Below are 20,900 nucleotides of genomic sequence, written 5' to 3' on the forward strand. Positions count from 1 at the left end.
CACACACACACACACACACACACACACACACACACACACACACACACACACACACACACACACACTCCTCTCTCCTACTCTGTCTCTCTATTTGACCACAGCGGGCCATGGCGCCACAGACCTTTGTGTGTGCTCACTGAGGCTAATATATACTCTCTCTCACTCACACACACACTAGCAAGTGAGCTGTAGAATTACAATTTTATGAGACATAATCAGTATTGAATTTCTCAAGTGGTATGATATTTTTTTGTACAAGCTGTGGCATTGTTTTGTTTGATTGTTAACACGACAATATTCAAAAAAGCTATCAAGCATGAGGTGTATTTTGTATATTTACACTACTCCTCATTCATCACAACCCTGTGGGTGTAAGAAATATCTAAATATAAATATGATGAGAAGCTTTGTAAAGTAAACTGGGAGCAGTGCTGTGACTCATCCTGTCAGTGCTACAGGTTCTAGTTTCCTCGTTGTGTGCTGCTGCTAACAGCTTCCCTCCCTGTTCCACTGCTTTCCATCCTCTCTGCTGTGCTTCTTCCCTCCTTCTCTGCCTCCTCTCACTCTCCACCCACCACTGATTGCACAATCTTCCCATCACCAACACAATCACAACAGCCCGGATTCTGTGCCAGTGTGTAACCACTGCCAGTCCGTGCACACACGTACAGACACATGCACACACACACATCTTTTGCACACGTGTCCAGCAGGAGAAATACAGTTGGAGCTTTTATGCTGCTTTCCCAAGTGGCTGTTTTCGAGCGCAGCCACAATGGAGGGCCTAATGTGGATTTGTTTAGAGAGCTGGTTAATTGGAGTGGGATGCTCTAATTGCACCTCTTTCATGGTGTGTGTGTGTGTGTGTGTGTGAGAGAGAGAGTGCGTGAATGTGAATGTCACCTGGCTTTTGTTTGGACTGTGTGTGGGAAACATTTGCTCAGCTCTAACTACATTACACAAACACTATAAGCTACATAACACACACATAAGGGGTGTGAAGTGTCTAAGTACAGAGCGCGGGAGGGAAACAAATAGAGAGAGAAAGGATACCTGAATAGTACGCATACACCTTACAGTGAGTGTCAGCTACTGTATGTCCAGAGGCCTCATTTATGTCAATGTACAACTTGTGTTTGCATCAGTACAGTGCTTCACTTTGTCTCTGTCAGTATTGTCTCCCAGTTGGGGGTGCTCTAAGTCCTTGTATGACTCTGTTACTGTGTGTGTGAGTAATAATTCAATCCTACACATTATGGGTTAGTTCTTGTAACCAACATGTACAGGTGAATACATGAGAGAGAGAGAGAGAGAGAGAGAGAGAGAGAGAAGAGAGAGAGAGAGAGAGAGAGAGAGAGAGAAGAGAGAGAGAGAGAGAGAGAGAGAGAGAGAGAGAGAGAGAGAGAGAGAGAGAGAGAGAGAGAGAGTCTATATTACATGTTCAAAGGGATCAAAGCCACAAGCTATGAACAGAAACTATATATCCCTATATGACATGATCACAGCCACAAGCTATGAACAGAAACTATATATCTCTATATGACATGATCAAAGGGATCACTGGAGGATAGAGGTTAATTCGTCCTAGCATTTCAGCTTTTGCTCTCGAACCTACAAAAAAAGCATTTCTCTTCATTTTAACGCCATAATTTGAGGAAAGATGCCTGCCACGCTTCCTGCCCAGGACAGCCAGTTGGCTCTAAGAGGCCTGCTTACCTCTGGGACTTCCAAGTACCAGGTTCAGTCATTTCTCGGACAGGGCGCTTTTGGAACGGTCGTAAAGTGCACGACTCTGGACGACAAGAGGACCGTGGCCATAAAAATGATTAAACTGGGGGACGGTAATTTGAAGGTGGCAAAACAAGAGGTAAGTGGGCTTATCCCAGTTTGAATTATACCAGCCTGCATCCATATCTACACATATGTACTGCCTTGTTTAAGTTTACATTTGTCAAGCTGATAAACAATCTTTGTGTCACCTGCCATGTATCTCCAGGTGGCTACTCTGACGAAGCTTAGATCGTTGGACCTGAACAAATGCAACATTGTTCAGTGGAACCAGTACTTCATTGACAGAGGACACATTTGCCTCGAGTTTGAGCACCTGGACAAAAATCTTGTGGATTTCATGAAGGAACAAAATTTCAGACCTCTCCTTCTGAAGGAGATAAGACCAATTGTCCAGCAGGTGTGTCCACCTGTTTTCCCCTCTGCACTAAAACACAGTATGAAAATATATACATGTGGAACATTGTTGACATTTTTATGAAAATAACTTTTCAGGTTGCCCATGCACTGAAACACTTGAAGGCTGCAGGGATTGTCCATGCAGACCTAAAGTTGGACAACGTCATGTTAGTTGATCAGCTACGGGAGCCCTATAGGGTCAAAGTGATCGACTTTGGACTGGCGTGTCAGGTGTCAACTGCCATGCTGGGGTCATACGTTCAGACCCGTCCATACCGGTAATTTGCTGGAACCATGACAGATCTTAGTGGTGTCTTATTAACTGAAAAAGCACGTAAACTAAGAATAAAAACATCCTGTCTTTATCCATTGAGACAAATGTCTTTGCGAGGCGTTTTGTTCCCGCAGCAGTAAGAGTTATTGAGGTGTCCTTCAAAACAACCCAAATATTTGTCATGGTTTATGTGTGGTTTTTGCTCCTCTGACAGGTCTCCAGAGATCTTGTTGGGGAATCCCTTCACAGATGCCATAGACATGTGGTCTCTTGGCTGCATGGCCGCTGCTATGTACCTCGGGACCCTGCTCTACCCTGGGTTGGGTGAATATGAAATGGTACACATACTACTTGAAGTGCACTGTTTTCTGTTCTATAGACATAAATCAGTAGTAGTTCACCTTGACTCCGGTAGAATTTTTAAGTTGTGTTGTACTTTCAGATCAAGTACATCATGGAGACTCAGGGTCAGCTCCCCGTCACCATGCTCAACCATGGACTTAAGACTCCAAAATATTTCAGGAGAGAAGTCAACTCCGACGCCTCGGTCTGGAAACTCAAGGTGCCGACCTGAAACAGCTTATTATATTCAAATATGTCTATATACTTGCTGTAACATATTTGGTTCCCTCTATACATTTGTGCAAGGCTGATGTACTCTGCTAACAACAACACTTTCTGAACAGACACCAGACGAGTACCGCAAAGAGACGGGGATGCGGCCAATGGAGAACAGGTGTTTAAAGTTCACCTCCCTGGACCACCTCGTGGATGTATGTCTTCTTTTGGATCATTCATCATGAGCTTATTTCTTTAAGATTAAAAGAAAACACTCCGAATGTCCCAGAGAGGTTTTTTATTCGCTACTGGAGCTAACTGATGACATGTTTGTCTTTTAGGTCCGACCAATCAACACACACAACTCTGCAGATAGAATTGCAGAGATTTCTGATGTCTACATGTTTGTGGACATGCTGAAGGGGATGCTTCAGCTCGATCCCAACACAAGGGCCACACCCTGTCAGGTGCTGGAGCATAAGTTCATTAGCATGCTCCACTTCGCCCGCATGGACCAACAAAGCAGCTAGTAAGTCATCGATGTGATCTGGTTAAATGTTTTCTATATATATTCCACTTGTACCTTTTTTTACTGCGGATACAGTTCATGTACAGGTCCTTACAATATGTCTTATTCATCTTCACTATCTCACAAATAAATAAACTTAGCTAATGAAATAATTATTTTTCCTGCAGTATCTGTTCCTGTTTTCAAATGATGGAAGTCTGTCAGAAGGAAATCCAGACTTCTGACAGCACAGCTGTGTGCGGGCCACTGGTGCAGCACCAGTGCACAGCTACCAACCTCGTCCAGCAGAATCCTCCATCTTATGCCGAGTGGAGAAAAACTTCCCAGCCCCAACACACCGGCCTACTTCCCTGCACCAGCAAGAGGAAGATTGATCATTATTACTCTCTTCCCTGTTCAAACAGTAAGTTCCAGGGAAACCGTGACGACAGCTCCAGCAGACATGATTCTCGGACCAGGCCTGCTGATCACCACCAACAGAACACAGGTCCTTCGGGCAGCCCCCGGACAGAGGGTCAGGCTCAGTTGGGACTGAAAAGAAAAGCAGGTGATCATGATGATGTGCCTTCTCCCAAGAGAAAGTCTGTCCCCTGGTCACATACTGACAGAAGGTTCCGGGGAAACCGTGACGACAGCAGCAGCAGACATGATTCTCGGACCAGGCCTGCTGATCACCACCAACACAACACAGGTCCTTCGGGCAGCCCCCGGACCGAGGGTCAGGCTCAGTTGGGACTGAAAAGAAAAGCAGGTGATCATGATGATGTGCCTTCTCCCAAGAGAAACTCTGTCCCCTGGTCACATACTGACAGAAGGTTCCAGGGAAACCGTGACGACAGCACTAGCAGACATGATTCTCGGACCAGGCCTGCTGATCACCACCAACACAACACAGGTCCTTCGGGCAGCCCCCGGACCGAGGGTCAGGCTCAGTTGGGACTGAAAAGAAAAGCAGGTGATCATGATGATGTGCCTTCTCCCAAGAGAAAGTCTGTCCCCTGTTCACATACTGACAGAAGGTTCCAGGGAAACCGTGACGACAGCACCAGCAGACATGATTCTCGGACCAGGCCTGCTGATCACCACCAACACAACACAGGTCCTTCGGGCAGCCCCCGGACCGAGGGTCAAGCTCAGTTGGGACTGAAAAGAAAAGCAGGTGATCATGATGATGTGCCTTCTCCCAAGAGAAACTCTGTCCCCTCGTCACATACTGACAGAAGGTTCCAGGGAAACCGTGACGACAGCACCAGCAGACATGATTCTCGGACCAGGCCTGCTGATCACCACCAACACAACACAGGTCCTTCGGGCAGCCCCCGGACCGAGGATCAGGCTCAGTTGGGACTGAAGAGAAAAGAAGGTGATCATGATGATGTGCCTTCTCCCAAGAGAAACTCTGTCCCCTGTTCACATACTGACAGAAGGTTCCAGGGAAACCGTGACGACAGCACCAGCAGACATGATTCTCGGACCAGGCCTGCTGATCACCACCACCACCACCACCACCACCACCACAACACAGGTCCTTCGGGCAGCCCCCGGACCGAGGGTCAGGCTCAGTCGGGACTGAAGAGAAAAGCAGGTGATCATGATGATGTGCCTTCTCCCAAGAGAAACTCTGTCCCCTGTTCACATACTGACAGAAGGTTCCAGGGAAACCGTGACGACAGCACCAGCAGACATGATTCTCGGACCAGGCCTGCTGATCACCACCAACACAACACAGGTCCTTCGGGCAGCCCCCGGACCGAGGATCAGGCTCAGTCGGGACTGAAGAGAAAAGAAGGTGATCATGATGATGTGCCTTCTCCCAAGAGAAAGTCTGTCCCCTGGTCACATACTGACAGAAGGTTCCAGGGAAACCGTGACGACAGCACCAGCAGACATGATTCTCGGACCAGGCCTGCTGATCACCACCAACACAACACAGGTCCTTCGGGCAGCCCCCGGACCGAGGATCAGGCTCAGTCGGGACTGAAGAGAAAAGAAGGTGATCATGATGATGTGCCTTCTCCCAAGAGAAACTCGGTCCCCTGTTCACATACTGACAGAAGGTTCCAGGGAAACCGTTACTACAGCAAGCGCAGGGACTATGAGAGGAAAAGAGGCATAAATGACGGATCCACCTGCAGAGATGATCATTGTCACACTCGCCATAGTCAGCCGGATCAGAGGACCAGGCCTGCTGAGCACCATCACCACAACACGGGTCCTTCGGGCAGCACCGGGACTGAGAGCAGGCGATGATGATGATGTCCGGACGACGATGCAAGCCTCTCCTTGTCAGATAGCGACACCTGCTATTTGATCTTGTAATATAAAATCAAACTGCACATTTAACACAGATTTGTGCACCTGAATTTATTCATATTTTAAAGTGGACAGGTCAGTGCAGTCAAATTAAAGGACAAACCTGCATGAATGCACAGGGATATATGCAAAGAATGCAGATGATTATTGTAAATGCTGTGAAATCTATACTGTTGCCTTACAGTCAGCAGATCCGTAGAGTTTAACATCGGTATGAGATTTTTAAGACTTTGCCACTAAACACTAAATGATGTTTAATTTATCACCCATCTGTATAAGTTTGTAGCCTTAAAGAAAAGAAAGAAAAAAAAGATGTTAAAAAAATACTGATAATATAAAATGTTTAAAATCAAGTTGTTTTTTACATAAATATTTTGTACTGTCTTATATATAAATAAATATCTAAAGAAAAAAGTGTCCTCCACTAAATCTTTTCGTTCACTCTCTAATCAGCATGTTATTCGTACTTCCTCATCCGTGCTCTTTGAGTTTTTCGACTTCCGCTCTTTACTTTCAATGTTCTCTGTCTGTCTCAGTCCACCATTCACTTATGATGATTGTGTGTGTGTTTGTGTGTGTGTGGGTACCTCTGTGTGAGTCCGAAACACATGGCGTGCCCTAAGTGAGCTGGAGGCCTAAAGCTAATCAATGATCGTCATTTAAGGCCATTCTCGTCACACACACACACCAACACACACACACACACACACACACACACACACACACACACACACACACACACACACACAATTCTGTTGGTATTTCTCTTTAGTTTTTTCTTATTTTCTATTCAAGCATTTCTGTGTGTAGTTTTAATTGTTTGTCATTATGAGACAGGAGAGTGATCTCTTTTGTTCGCATAAGTGCATGTGTTTGCCTGTGTGTTTGAGTGTGTATTCATGTGCATGTTTCCAGGGTCAGGCTAAATGGAGATGTATTATTAGTAACCATTCTGAGCATGGTCACTGCAGTTCTCAAGCAAGGCAATCAGATCACTTAAGAGGCTGCTTGGTCTTTGGTCTATGGCCTAAAGCTTCCTGTCTCCTCTTATACGTCTCCCTCCCTCCCTCTCTGTCCTCTAATGCCCCTCTCCAACACACACAAAACCCCTGGCAGCCATGGCCATCACCCCTTATCTCCTCTCTCCTCACCCTGCCTCTTCTCTCCACCACTCCTGCCTCCTGTCCTTTACCTCCACGGGGGGAAAAAAAGGACAAGGTCACGGAGATAAACATAGAAAAGTGAAAGTGGAAGAGAGGGAGAGAGACAGAGGGAGCTGAAACGAACCATCTCATTTGGACATTAGCCCCTGGGCGGCTGCGGTGAGAGGCTAGATAGCCCAACGGATAATGCCCAGTTGTTTATAAGGCAATATTTAGCTTCAGTTAGCCAGCTGCTTTGACAAGCCATTACTGGAAAGAATGAAGACAAGACTTACAGTGTGCGTGTGTGTGTGGGAGAGACTGGTGGTTTTAGATATGGTATAAACCATGAATCCTCATATTGGAGAATCAAGTTATCGTCATTGCAGCACTTATGGTTTCAGTATAAACATTGTTTTTAGCATTTAAACCATGTAGGGATGAAATATTGGCAGTTTCAATCTTCACCCAAATTACCCTGGTGATCTGGTTGAAACTCTCCTGCATTAGCTTCTGTCCAAAACAGTTTATTTACAGCCACAGTATCAAACACGTGGTCATTTCTGTTGTTCCGTAGGTGATATATTGTTGTGTATCTTCCCCTCCTTGATGTATGGTTGATTGTTGTGTGTCGTATCATGCATCGTCTGCAATAGTCAGAAAAAGGCTCTATTATGATGCTACTATCACCAGCAATTACAGATGTTTTAGCTTCTGTGCCTCTGCCTCTCCTTCCCACCATAACACGATGAGCCTCGCAATTTAGAGTCGCTGTGTACGTCTGATCCGCTGTTGTCGTAAGTGTTCACTGTCAGGTAAAGTGCTTTGTTTACAATGACAGAGTAGCTTTGGTCCGCAGCCCAAATTGGTGGACAAGGATTATGGAAAAGTGACAGTTAAATAAACAGCTTTGTATCCATGACTTTTGAAGCTTATTTTATTATTATTTATAATTTTTTCTAGAATTTTAAACATTGAATAATTCTTCTAGCAATTGAAACTCTGTAAATGGGAAAGCAGTTATTTTTAAATCTCAATGCGGAAAACTAAACAAGTCCAACTTGAACAGCTGCATAAGTTGCTTGGCCCTTACAGCTGCACATGACCCATAGGAGAAGTGGAGTTTTAAACAGCGTTTAGGCACGAAAACAAGTTTTCAGGTTTAGGCCGCAAACATCATGGTTTGGGTTGAATTAGAGGACATTCATCACGATTGCTGCAACAGTCAATATTTTCTAACGGTCCTTGATAAAAGAAGCAACACTGATTATTGGTTTCACTCTGTAAACAAAATGTCCTGTATTTTGTCGACTAATCCTGTTTTTACCTCAGCCTCCTTCTAACAGCTTTATATGCTGCGTCATCCGACTTATTACTACGCTGCTCGAGCTCATTCAACAATAAAACATACATGTGATAAGCAGCTTGCACAGGTGACAGCTGTGAAAAATATACAAATGAATCAATTAAAGCTAAATGGATAAAAAATATCAATCAATAGAAGCCCGTGGTTTTTCTCATATTGCTGAGTTTCCTGGTGATTTTCGGTGTTTTCTGTCTTGAAATAAAAATAGAGCAACAGTGCTGATCCTGTTCTCCTGGTTCTTCATGCTCAGCAAAGTTAAACATGGACGGAACGTGGAGAGAGACGAGGAGACAGGAGAGGAGAATGTCTAATAGAGATATATCATTACACTGTTATATGTGTAATCTATTGTACTGCCATTGAACAGCAGCAGCATGAGTCTGGCAGTAGGCCATGCACACACACACACACACACGCACATGCACACGCACACACACGCTGTGCCTCCAGTGGGGCAGTAATAGAGGGTGTGAGTGTATTAGTCGCTACAGTCCAAGTGTTAAGTGCTGGCCTGTTGCGTGTGAGATCGATGACAGCCGGGCGGCCCCTCATTCACACACGCACACACACACACACACACACACACACACACACACACACACACACACACACACACACACACACACACACACACACACACACAAAGCTGTGACACATAGCCTGAGGTCAGGGGTCACTCACAGACATCTCTGTCTCTCAAACACACACACACAAACATCTCTCTATTTCTGTGTGTATATACACGTATGTATCAGAAACACTTACTCTGTCTAGTACACGCACACACACAGCCGCAGATATACTCATCCTGTGCTGCGACCACGGGGGGGGGGCCCGCTGTCAAGCACCAGTGGTCCATCGATACTCAGGCAGAGCACTAATGCCTGCTGTCTGCTGATGGACGCTGGCCTGCCTCCGGGGACCATTAGACTCACTGGGACACAGACGGACACACATATACACAAACACACATTGGTGCACGAACATGAAACGCATAAGCAAACCTAGCACTTGAATGCACACACAGTAAATAGCACCCGCATGCTGAAAACACCACAATAGCAATGTTTATAACATACAGGCATGTGTATATTTGCATTTTTAACATCTTTTCAAAACTCTGCACACTTTGTATCGGCCTTTTTCCACTGGTCAAAAAAAACACGAACATCTTTTGTTTGCAATGGGAATGGAAACAATCTGCATTCACTCCCGGGTTAAAATGACTCTGCATTAGACACCGGTTTAAAAATGTAATATCTGTGTATACTCAATAGTTTTGGTGTAAAATACAGGGTACGGTAACCAAAAGGAAAAACTGTTTATTAAAAATTAAAATCATTGCTGTCACTTAGATTAATGTGGTACATTTTCATCAACTTCCTGCTGTCAGGACGAGTTCAAACATACTTTTCCCAAACAAGTTAGTTGTGTTCAGATCCACTACAGCACACGTCAGCGGCCGCAGTGCATTGCTGCTGCTGCAGTTCATGATGCAATCCCACTCAATCCTCTTCTTTCCTGTCCTGAACCAGGCAGTTGGGTCCTTATGTCATCAGCACTCACGTGGCTAAAATTTCCAGAGTGCTGCAGGATCAAGTGCTATGTTCTGATCCTTTGCCTTGCAATCCATGGAACTTCAATCCAGACACCATTAGTGCTACTCTTCTCTCCTTTACCGAGGCTCTTTGGTCCTTTTCTTCATTCATTTTTCCTTAGCACAGGACCCCTCGTTTTTTTTGCAGCTCCCTCAAACCACCCAATTGAGCACACTCACAGATCTGTGTTACTCACTGAGTGTCAGACTCAGCACCTTTTTTTTGGGGGGGGTGAACTACAGATGTGCTGAAGTGTGTGAAAGAGCAGAAGATGATAGAGCAGATACCTTGAAGGCCTTACAAGACCCTACAGTCATGTCTCATACAATAAATCCCAAATACAAATACAAACCAGAACCAGGTGGGGAATAGTGTTCTCCAGGTATCTGTCCCCACTGATGGAAAAGACAGATCTTGGAACAGCTGAATTGACTACCCTAAGCCTAAGGGTTAGGGTTAGGGTTAGTCCTAACCCTAACCCCTAACCCTAACCCTGAACGACTGAACTCTACAAAAACTCAACCTCACTAGACGAAAAGCATCAAGTTGATGGAGGAACAAAAGCAGGAGAGTGACTTCAATTCACCTCGTCAGTGTACATACTCCTTCCTTCTCAGTAATACCACCGCCAGGGGCACGACAGTTGTCTGATGTCTCTTTAAAAATAACCATAATGACGCATAATGGACACGAGTTTACAAGATTATATATCAAAAAGTGGGGATCAGATATTTGTCAGTTGCTCGGACACTGTGTAGCGTCTAGTGTAGTCTTGAGTGGTGTATTTCTATGTTTTCATTGTCATTGATTGCTTAGTCATGATGAGCATGAACAGTGTTGACCCCCGTCAGTTGTATCCCAGAGTCTGTTTAGACTGAGATGAGATTTTAAACTGCAGCAGGAATTGTTTATCATACATCATCCAGTGCAAGATTTCTGTCTCGTGTTTATAACAGCATTTGGATGATGTTTATACTTCTACAGGATATAAAGCTATGAAGGATTACTACTTTTTCAGGGTTTTATTGATGATGACAACTCCAAACATTAAATAAATCAACCCCTTAAATGGGAAGTGTGTGTACTGAGTCTGTGAGTCTGTGTAAACCATGTGAGTTATAATACCATCCTCACTGCAACGAATGGCTGATTAACACATTCAATGAAAGTGCTATAAGGAAATGTAGCAGCAGTTTCTTTTTACGAGTTAAATTGTTTTGTTTGGCATTGATTTCCGTGCCCGACTGCATGCTTTCATTACCAAAAGATTACTTCAAAAATCTCTCAGTAATTTTTCTCTGACCGAGGCAGCTGCCTTTCATGTGTCGAAATAGTTTGATTAAAAACCCGAGCGTTATTATAGTAAAATGTCACAGAATAGCACTGGGATATCATTCAGTTCTTTGTTTCCGTGGCTGTCAGTGGCAACAGAAAAAAAAAAAGAACCCAAGTCTGGTTTTGTTCCAATATTGATATCTGTGCTCTCTGAATTCCTCATTAGACCAGTTAATTACTACCCAGCACTGCAACCGAGTCTTTGTTTTATTGGCTCAGCACAATAAAGAGGCATCCCAAGAGCCCGGAGAAAACACAGCCCCATACTATAATAACATGAGTGGGAAAATGAAAGTGTAACAAGTTACAACAAAGCTCTCGGTGGTTTCGGAGTATATCTGCATTAGATTAAAAGAATAAACAGGGTTGATAGAAAGACGGGGCGGGGGGGACTCGTATCTGCAAAGGCCTGTGTATGTACAAGCTGTTGGAGGTGACATGTCTTATTCTTTAACGCTTCCTCTTGAATTAACCCTGCTGTTATCATAGTGTTGCATTAAATTGTAGTTTGTCTCTTGTGTGTTTATAGAATTTTGTAAAGTGTTGTAACATAGTGTAGTAACACTGAATAATCCGATTGTAGCCGATCATAACCAACGTGATTTTTGCGGTTGTGGTAAATATTTCCGTAGCAACGGCGAATCAGACACATCGCTACTACACCTGATTGTGGGTAGTGTTATACTTCCCTTTAATAACATGTGTTTTATGAAAATGCAGTTTATATCATACAAACACGTGGCCCCCTACAGGAGGATATAAGCTTGTGGTACGTCTACCTTGGATGGTTACAATATTATGGCTGAAAATCCAAATCTCTATTCAGACAGCTAAAAGGATTTTTATTACTTCTGGAAACGAGCTGTCGAGCTCTTCAGACAACGAGTGAGAGCAGAGCTGTAGAGAGAAGACACAGGGACGGGGAGGAAGAGGAGTGAAGAGATGCAAACAAAGTGAAGGATGATGAGCAAGAAAACAGTGGAAGGACACCTTGAGAGGAAGAGGAGAGAGAGATGGGTCCCGACAGGAGAAGGGGGCTGTCTACAGATTTGCCTGCATCAAAGCCAGGCGCCTGTGGGCATCATCAGAGTACACACACACACACACACACACACACACACACACACAGAAATGCACACACAGATGCACAGTGATAACCCATCAGCACTGGCCAAGTGTTGTTTAATCCAACCTGACTTGCACTCGACAGAAAAAGCAAATTCACTTCCACTCACAGTCTGGAAAACGGAGCGCTCTTCACATAAATGGCAGCGCTCTGAATTACCCCCGCTTGTGTGTGTGTGTGTGTGTGTGTGTGTGTGTGTGCCACTGGGATACACACTCATGTTTTTATTTTCGTGATGATTCTTTTTCAGCGTGTTTGTGCGCGTGTGTTTACATGTATTGGTGGTGACAACCTCTTCAGCAGTGCCCCCTTCATTGTGTGACAGGCAGATAGCTGGGCTGCTCTGCTCCCTATTGTTAGGGGGCTGTCATCAAACCCTGCTTGTACCACGAGTTATACTGCCTGTGTGTGTGTGTGTGTGTGTGTTTATGTGTGTGGGAGACAGAGAGTTTGCACTTTGTTGGGCTTCTTCATCTTCACGTGTCGTAAAAAACACCTGAGCATGTTTTTCTGTTTCTGTTAATGAGTATGCTTGTTTTTGCGAAAACAAGAATTTGCCGTGTGTATGACCCTATTTGCACAGGTGTGTGTGTGTGTTTTTGTGTGTGTGTGTGTGTCATTTGTTTATCTGCGCCACAATGAGGGAGATGAGAGAAGATCAGGGCTGACTAGCTATTGTTTGACAGACTGATAGATTGGCTGCAGTGCTTTACTGTACTCCCCTCTCCTCTCCATTGTTATGTGACTTGTCATTAAGCCCTTGTTGCCCAGTCAAAACGGGCAGGAGTGCTTGTTAGCCACAGTGCTGTCATTTGTGGAGAGGAGTAGGTGAGCCTAACACACACACACACATACACACACACACACACACACACACACACACATACACACACACACACACACACACACACATAAACACACACACAGATGCAAAAGGCCAGAGGCTCAGAGTAGGTACTGCAGATGTAAAAAATACTTTAGCACTGTATCTATGGTGCTTCATGTATTATTAAAATTCTCATATGATACTGTAGTGGTGAAATTAGGAGTCCTACAGTGCTGAAAGAGCTAAGGAGAAATGTTCCCTTTAGTTATTGAAAAATAACCCAAATCTAGTTTTTACAAATGACGTGAAGATGCAAACTCCTCTGTCAGTGTTTGTGTATGAGCTGAACACTCTACTTACTTTTAAAAAAATCTTTTATTTGTGTAAGTTATTCTCAGGTAATGTGAGAGTGGAATTCTTCTTGTGAATTTGAATTTGTTTTTGCCTGAAGCATCTTTAACTTTGTACTGAAAACTTCTGATTTTTTAAGTTTTAAGTGATGCGTTTGTATTCCCTGTTTATCTGTTGTATAAGGCTTGAGTTACACGATTCCATTAATGGCACTTACACAGAGAAGGGTGTTGCGGTTACCCAGGGATTACAAATGCTCATTGAGACCTCTTAAATCTTAAAAGCCTGCTAAGCAAGCTGCTTGTACGATCTTTTCAGGAGGAGGGTTTACCCAGAAAATAAAAGGTCATTTATGTATATGCTCAAAATCTCAATAGATATAAAAGGAGAAGCTTAACACATCCCAGGATGAGCCTTGCACATGTTCACCTCTGCGTAGCCTGGAGAAGCGGTGTAATACGGCTGCTTTGGAAGTGAGACACAAACAGGATCCAACATCCTTGACATCGTTTGACTGTGGATGTACTGAGAAGCTTTCAGACAGACAGACAGAGGGACAGACGGACGGACGGACAGACAGACAGACAGACAGACAGACAGACAGACAGACAGACAGACAGACTATCCCTCTGTGGTTCATTTCCTGTGTCAGTGGGGAACAAGGACAAACAGGTGACGTCACTTCCTGCAGAGGACAATCACACAGGAACAGGCCAGGAGCCTCCAGAAGTGCTGTCATCGCCATAACAACCCTGACCACGGCCAATAACACACACACACACACACACACACACACACACACACACACACACACACACACACACACACTCACACGATGGCACTATTGTTAGCTCCAAACTGTCAATAAGCTTGGTTTATTGACATAATTTTGAAGCATTGTGTATTTCTGTCTGTCGGTGTGAGACTGTGCTTCTTTCCCTGGACATCGCACATATTTCATATCAAATCTGGCCGTGGTCCCTTGTGTTTGTCTTCCCCTTCAAGTGTCTACTATCAAATAAAAACAACACAATCCCAAAAAGAAAGGAAGTAAACTTTTAAAAAACTCCTAAATTGGTTTATATATTGTTAAAATCACTTAACTTAATGTTTATGAGGCATTTATAATATAGTATCTCAAGTAGAATAAATAATAAACATAAAGGATACAGATGTTTCATTTTGAACAATCCAAACTCTTGAACTTTATGTAAAAAAATATCCTAGGGTCACTAATAAAGCATAACAGAAAACCATTAATATACGTAGTAGTAGATCAAATACTATCACTGTTGAGTGGCGTGCTCGGTGATCAACAACAGAAGGCTGAGGAGGTTGTGGAAGTTGTAGCAGAACAAGGCTTTTTCCTCTCGGGGGGCCACAGTGTTGCTCCCCTGACCTGCAGTACCTCTTCTGGCCTCAAGGTGGGAGCAGTGGCTGTAATTTGACAGCCATGCTGCAGTAGAGGAAGACTACACTGCGTGCTCACACACACACACCTACAAACACACACACACACACACGTTGCTCCTAAGCAACTGTCTACTTTTCTTGTTTGAGCACAAACAAGACAAACAATAGGAAGCAATTACAAAGAGAATAGACTCATTCGGATAGTTGTGAAATTAATGTGTCTACATTCATTTTTCTATTCGTATGAATTTACTCATCTGCAGTTGATGTGGGATGAAGCAGATTTTATATTAGTTTTTATATTTAAGTTTCTTCCCCTGTGCACAAGTGTCTCTTCTCTTCCACTTGATTCCATTTCCCTGTAGTGACTAATAAAAAAAAGGGGGGTACAGTGAACAGTTGATTACACATTGTCACTCTCCACGTATCTGCCTTGATGTGCGACTCTTATGTGTGTGCTCTTAATTGATTGACCCCTTGCTATGGATCGCCTAGTGGTCGGCAGCAGTCGATACCGCCAGGTCTTAGTATTCCTAGGTGAAAGAGGGAGAAGGAGAATGGGGGACAGAAAGAGGGAGAGAGAGACGGAAGATATTGATCAGGTGCTGTGTGCATCGAATTCCAAGTTTACTTGACCTTCCACACTGCTGCCATCATCACCGCTGTACCTCGCTGATGTCCCCTTCCTCTCGCTTTCTTCCTACCTTCCTCACTTCACTGTTCTTTTGTCTCAGCCCTGTGTGTGCGTGTGTGTGTGTCTGTGTGTGTGTGTGTGTGTGCATGCTTGAGCTGCAGATAAAGCCTAAATTGAGCTGTTTTGATTGTTCACTGAGAGTGCCCGCAGCAGAAGGCCCCTTGGCTGCGGAGCGCGCGCACACACACAAACACACACACACACACACACACACACACACACACACACACACACACACACACACACACACACACACACACACTCACCCTGTGTACTTCTCCCCTGCTATTTTTATTAAGTGGTGTTGGCAACAGCAGTGCAAATTCTTTTAATTACTCGTCAGAATAACTTTCTGTCTCTGTAATCATGAGGCTATTTGTTGACACCAAACTCCGAAACAAGCGTCATCTGTATCTTAATGTCTCACTGGCTCTAATCTGGGTTTACACACGTCTTGTTTTTTGGTGGCTGCAGAAGCTTCAGGCCTTTTCCTACGAGGAGGTTTGTTTGTTGGGGACTTGGAAAAGAACTCGTTTTAAGAAACTAGTCTTCTTATCTAGGAAATCTACAAATGTATTTGTTGCTGATTCATTATTATAAATGGATTAATATTTAAAAAATGGTCTTTATAGTACCTGCCTAGAGAAAAATGCTCACATAGATGTACAGTGGAAAAACTAGTATTTTAACAAGATCACAAAATGCATTGGCACCATGCGAGGGTGCAAGATGGCCAGGAAAAAAAATGGAGCAAAGAGGGCTTAGCACACTTTTACCCTTTAATCCAATGGAAGTTATTAATGATACAGACAAGTTTTGGTCTTATTTTTTCCTATTAAAATGTCTATTAACTGACTGCATGGCTTTATCATTTAATGCTCTAATTGGAGTGAGCAAAGTCTTCTGGTCTCCATAGTTTTTAAATATGATGAAATATAAGCAGCTTCATCCTCCTCGGCCGAGGGCTGCCGTGGGAATCCCTCTGCTCGTATTCCAGAGTTAAAGAGATGCATTGGCATGTCTGCTCTCACAGGGATTTAGGATGAGAAGTACATATTTGTTGATTTGAAAAGGGAATGAACCTGAACCGGAGTCCAACGATACCATACAATTATGCAAATGCTCTCTTAAAAAAACAAACTGCATGCAAAACAATTTGGCTTTAGCAGAGTGCGAGGTGTGAATGTGTGTGTGTGTGTGTGTGTACTCCTGGATGTTGGCACGTGGAAACAAACTGCACTGGACATTGTTTTGCGGCCGTACACACACACACACACACACACACGCACACTCACACACACATGCTGACACACACTCCAGGGATGATGTCTGGCGAGGTGGATAAAGTAGTGCTATTGTAATTCGATAGATGGCTTTCCCTAAGATAATCTGCCTTAAACAGATGATCATTTTGGGAGTAGATTTGATTGATGTGGGACATGCAGAGAAAGAACAAGAGTGAGAGGGAGAGGTAGAGAGGGAGTATGTTTGTATTTTTACATCTGTGTGTGTGTGTGTGTACGTGTGTGTGTGTGTGTGTGACAGAGGGAGGAAATTAAAAGGGTACGTATGGTGATGAACATCATTTTCTGCCAGCTGGACTCTAAATGATGCTCAGACTGGGACGACTGTGTCTCTATGTTACTCTGGCTCTCTTCATGTTGTCATTGTTCCTTTGACCAATCGCACGTCTCTGCCTCCTGTGTTTTATCTCGTTTTATTTATTTTTTTAGCATTTGTGATGATCAGGGCCTTTGCTCACGTTCGTGTTTGCCGCACAGCGATCCCAAAACTTTGCACACGTTCCTTGTATTGCTGCAGCGTTGATACACGTTTCATGATCTGAAGGACGTTGTGAAATATGTAGATTAGTTTTAGTTTCTCCACCGACATGGGGCAAAATATACACTCATCACATAACATAACATTAAAACCAGCTTTCATTGATGTGTCTCCTCGGTGTATCCGGGTTGATTCAGCCGGCTTCATACATTTTGGAATAGATTTGGCTCTTTATGGATTTAACTTTCAGAATGTAAACTGCACCACTATCAGACAGTGTTCATATGATTTTGGACTGGCAGTTTTTTTTAAATAGTTCATTTTATTATGAGGACAAGATGCTATGCAGTACATAAGGAATTGCACAACAATAATCAAATGCAGTGCACCGCAGTATTTGTATCAATGGCTAATTTCCAATACCTTTTAGACAACAAACATCAGAATTAGACGGTAAAATGTATTTTGTCAAAGGAGAAAACCTGAACCAAGGCTGTTCCTCAGACCTCTGATAGGGAAACAGTTGTCTACCCAAATACCCACAATCCATCATGTATCAGCAATACAGGATATCACATCGATACTTGGTACTTCATTACAGGCTAAATAGCTGCTGAACTAAACCAAAACTCGATATCCAGCTAGATTGCACCAGATGTAAGTAGAAAAAAATTGTCTTATTTCTTACAAGGGGGAATTGATCTAAAATTCTTACCCTTGCTAACCTTTCACAAAAGACTATTCATAATATATTAGAATTTGAATTTACTGAATCTTCGACAGATGTTAGGTCGTGACTCCATCTTTCTGTCTCCTCGGTGGCTTCTCCTGTCGCACCTCCGCATCCTAAGTCAACGTCCATCCACCGTTCCCCTCTTCCCCCCTCTGCTACTCTGAGTGGCCTCCATTTGCTCCAAAAAGGAGATATATGAGTGAAATAAAAGCACTTCCTCATCCTCCCACTCTCTTCAATCTGCAACGTGTTTTGTGTTTTCCTCTCCTGGTCTCTCACTCTTTCCCCCTCTCTCTCTCTCTATCCGTCCTCTTGTCCCTCTCTCCCACCATAATCCTCCGCTCAAGCCCTAGGTTGCCGTAGAAACATCAATAACATTCCTGCTCGACAACATCTTAGTGCATTAAAGTGGTCGCAGGGAGGCTCGGCTCGACACACACACACACACACACACACACACAGACACACACACAGACACACACACACGCACTGGTGGATTTCATGGGTTTCCATGAAAAAAGCGACTGCCATGATTGAGTAACAACGAGAGTGGAAACGTTCAGGAAAAGTTGTAGAGATATTTAAGCTGGAGGATTCAACCGGCTCACTCCAGGTGATGCAGTCAGAATTACTTGACTTGCGACCTGTCAGATTTAGTCAGATTTAATCTGTTAGTAAATTATGACTTATCATCAGATTCACGTGATTGTGGGAGTAGACTATCTTTATGCCAGAGATTGTCCGTATGGCAGCAGGGTGTCGTGGTAATGATCAGGAATTAGACCCCCCACCCGGACACACGCTGCTGCTTTGTTGTGAAGCAAGCTCCTAATTCCCTGCCAGGTGTGGCGATCCTGCTTTGTGACCCTGACCTCTGACCTCTTCTCTGTCAGGTGTGTATGTGTGTCGGGGGCTGGGGGTCTTAAGGCTGTAGTTTATTCTTATTTTATTAATTGTTTATCTGAAGATTATTATTTTGTAGCACAATATGTCAATTAAGTAACACATTTTTTGAAACGTTTAAAAAAAGACTCACTTTTGGGTATTTATTTAACAACAGCTGAACTCGTGTATTTGTTGGGGAAGGTTATGTTTCGTAAGGTCGTTGTAAGGTCAGGTGACAAATTTAAGAAAACAACGTACAGTATTTAGACTTCAACCATGAAGTTCTGATATAACCTTTAAAATAATACTTTTGGTATTCAGGTGAATTAGCAGTATTCCTGCTCAGCATCATAAAGGAAAAGAAAAGACAGCAGCACAGATCTGGACCGTTTTCTTTTTCCTTTTCGGTCTCACTCTGCAGAGAGTGTGTGAGATAGTGACAGCATCCACTAGAGTCCACTCTCGGCTTAGAGTAACATCACTTTCTGTCTCTCTCTCTGTCACTTTTTCCTCCCTCCCTCTCTCTAACTCAGTCCATCTCAATTAATACTCTCCCACCTCCCTTCGAGGGCCTATTATACATTAGCCCTCTAAATCGAATCTCATGGAAATTGCCAGGGACACTAACGCCGCCAGTTTGACTGACACGCCGCTGGATTTGTATTCAGCGCGACGATGGGCCGAGCACCTACGCCAGCGAAATTACATACACAGATGCATGAGCACACTGGAGCGGTCAGCCACATGCTCGCTGCGTTATGGAACATGAAAGTGAGCAGTTTGGACACGCAAACACAAATCTCACATACACATGCAGAAGTGAGCAGTGGGCGATGCTTTTCAATACGCACGGTAATGTCATAACTACAGCAGTGGGGCAAAACAGGTTGTTTCTGTGTGTGTGTGTGTGTGTGTGTGTGTGTGTGTGTGTGTGTGTGTGTGAGGTGGTAACAATGCTCTCTCTTGGTGACAGCGGCTGAAGATTGTTCCACGGACAGACCTGTCATCATCCCCGTCAAATTATTCTGATTGGCTGCTGATTTCCTGATGGCGTCCGTCTGTGTGTGTAAGGGTGTGTTATGTGTTTGATTGAGAGCCTGTGTGCTTGCATTCTTGCATAGGGGATTTGTGTGCGTGTGTGTGTGTTTTGTGTGCATACGTGTGTGTGTGTTTTGTGTGATTTCCTGATGGAAGCCCTGTTTCATCATCTGTTGCCATTCCCACCTGTCTCCACGGTGACTGTGCTGTGTCTAATCACTTGATGTGATTTGTGTTGGTAAAACAACGCACCTTCCTCTGATGAGAGCCTCCCCCCTAGTGTGTGTGTGTGTGTGTGTGTGTGTGTGTGTGTGTGTGTTTGAGTGTGTTTGAGAGAGAGCGAGAGAGGTAGAGATTTGATGTAGGCACCCTTCGGGGCTTCCAAATCAACACTGTCAAGATCCTGCTGTCCCATTATACAGAGACAAACCTTTTTGTCTGATACACTCGTATACACACACACACACACACACACACACACACACACACACACACACACACACAATAAAGGGGATACACACTGAATACGTTGCAGATCCTTGTACAACACTCTACAGTCGTCTTGTGAATCAGGACAGATTTTTATTCCTTCCCACTTTTACATTACTGTTTTACATTGGTGACTTTCTCCCCACACACAGACACACACACACACACACACACACACACACACACTGGCGTACTTTGTGAGTGCTCCAGTCAGACAGCCACATAATGGGCTAAAGAGGTACATGAAACAGATGGTTTTCC

At 43.9% G+C, this 20,900-nt stretch overlaps 2 protein-coding genes across 2 annotated transcripts in view; both read left to right on the forward strand.

Moving 5' to 3' along the window:
• Window positions 1–20,900, forward strand: part of camkmt (calmodulin-lysine N-methyltransferase) — a 100,348-nt gene that overhangs the window by 11,478 nt on the left and 67,970 nt on the right. The window lies entirely within an intron of this gene.
• LOC118119050 (filaggrin-like) lies at window positions 1,343–6,248 on the forward strand. The gene is made up of 7 exons (XM_047342365.1): window positions 1,343–2,188; window positions 2,284–2,465; window positions 2,676–2,799; window positions 2,904–3,023; window positions 3,148–3,234; window positions 3,361–3,548; window positions 3,716–6,248. The coding sequence occupies exons 1-7, from the start codon at window positions 1,985–1,987 to the stop codon at window positions 5,796–5,798; spliced, it is 2,988 nt and encodes a 995-aa protein (XP_047198321.1). The 5' UTR covers window positions 1,343–1,984; the 3' UTR covers window positions 5,799–6,248.

The sequence above is a fragment of the Hippoglossus stenolepis genome, chromosome 12, assembly GCF_022539355.2.
Source record: "Hippoglossus stenolepis isolate QCI-W04-F060 chromosome 12, HSTE1.2, whole genome shotgun sequence".
NCBI lineage: Eukaryota > Metazoa > Chordata > Actinopteri > Pleuronectiformes > Pleuronectidae > Hippoglossus > Hippoglossus stenolepis.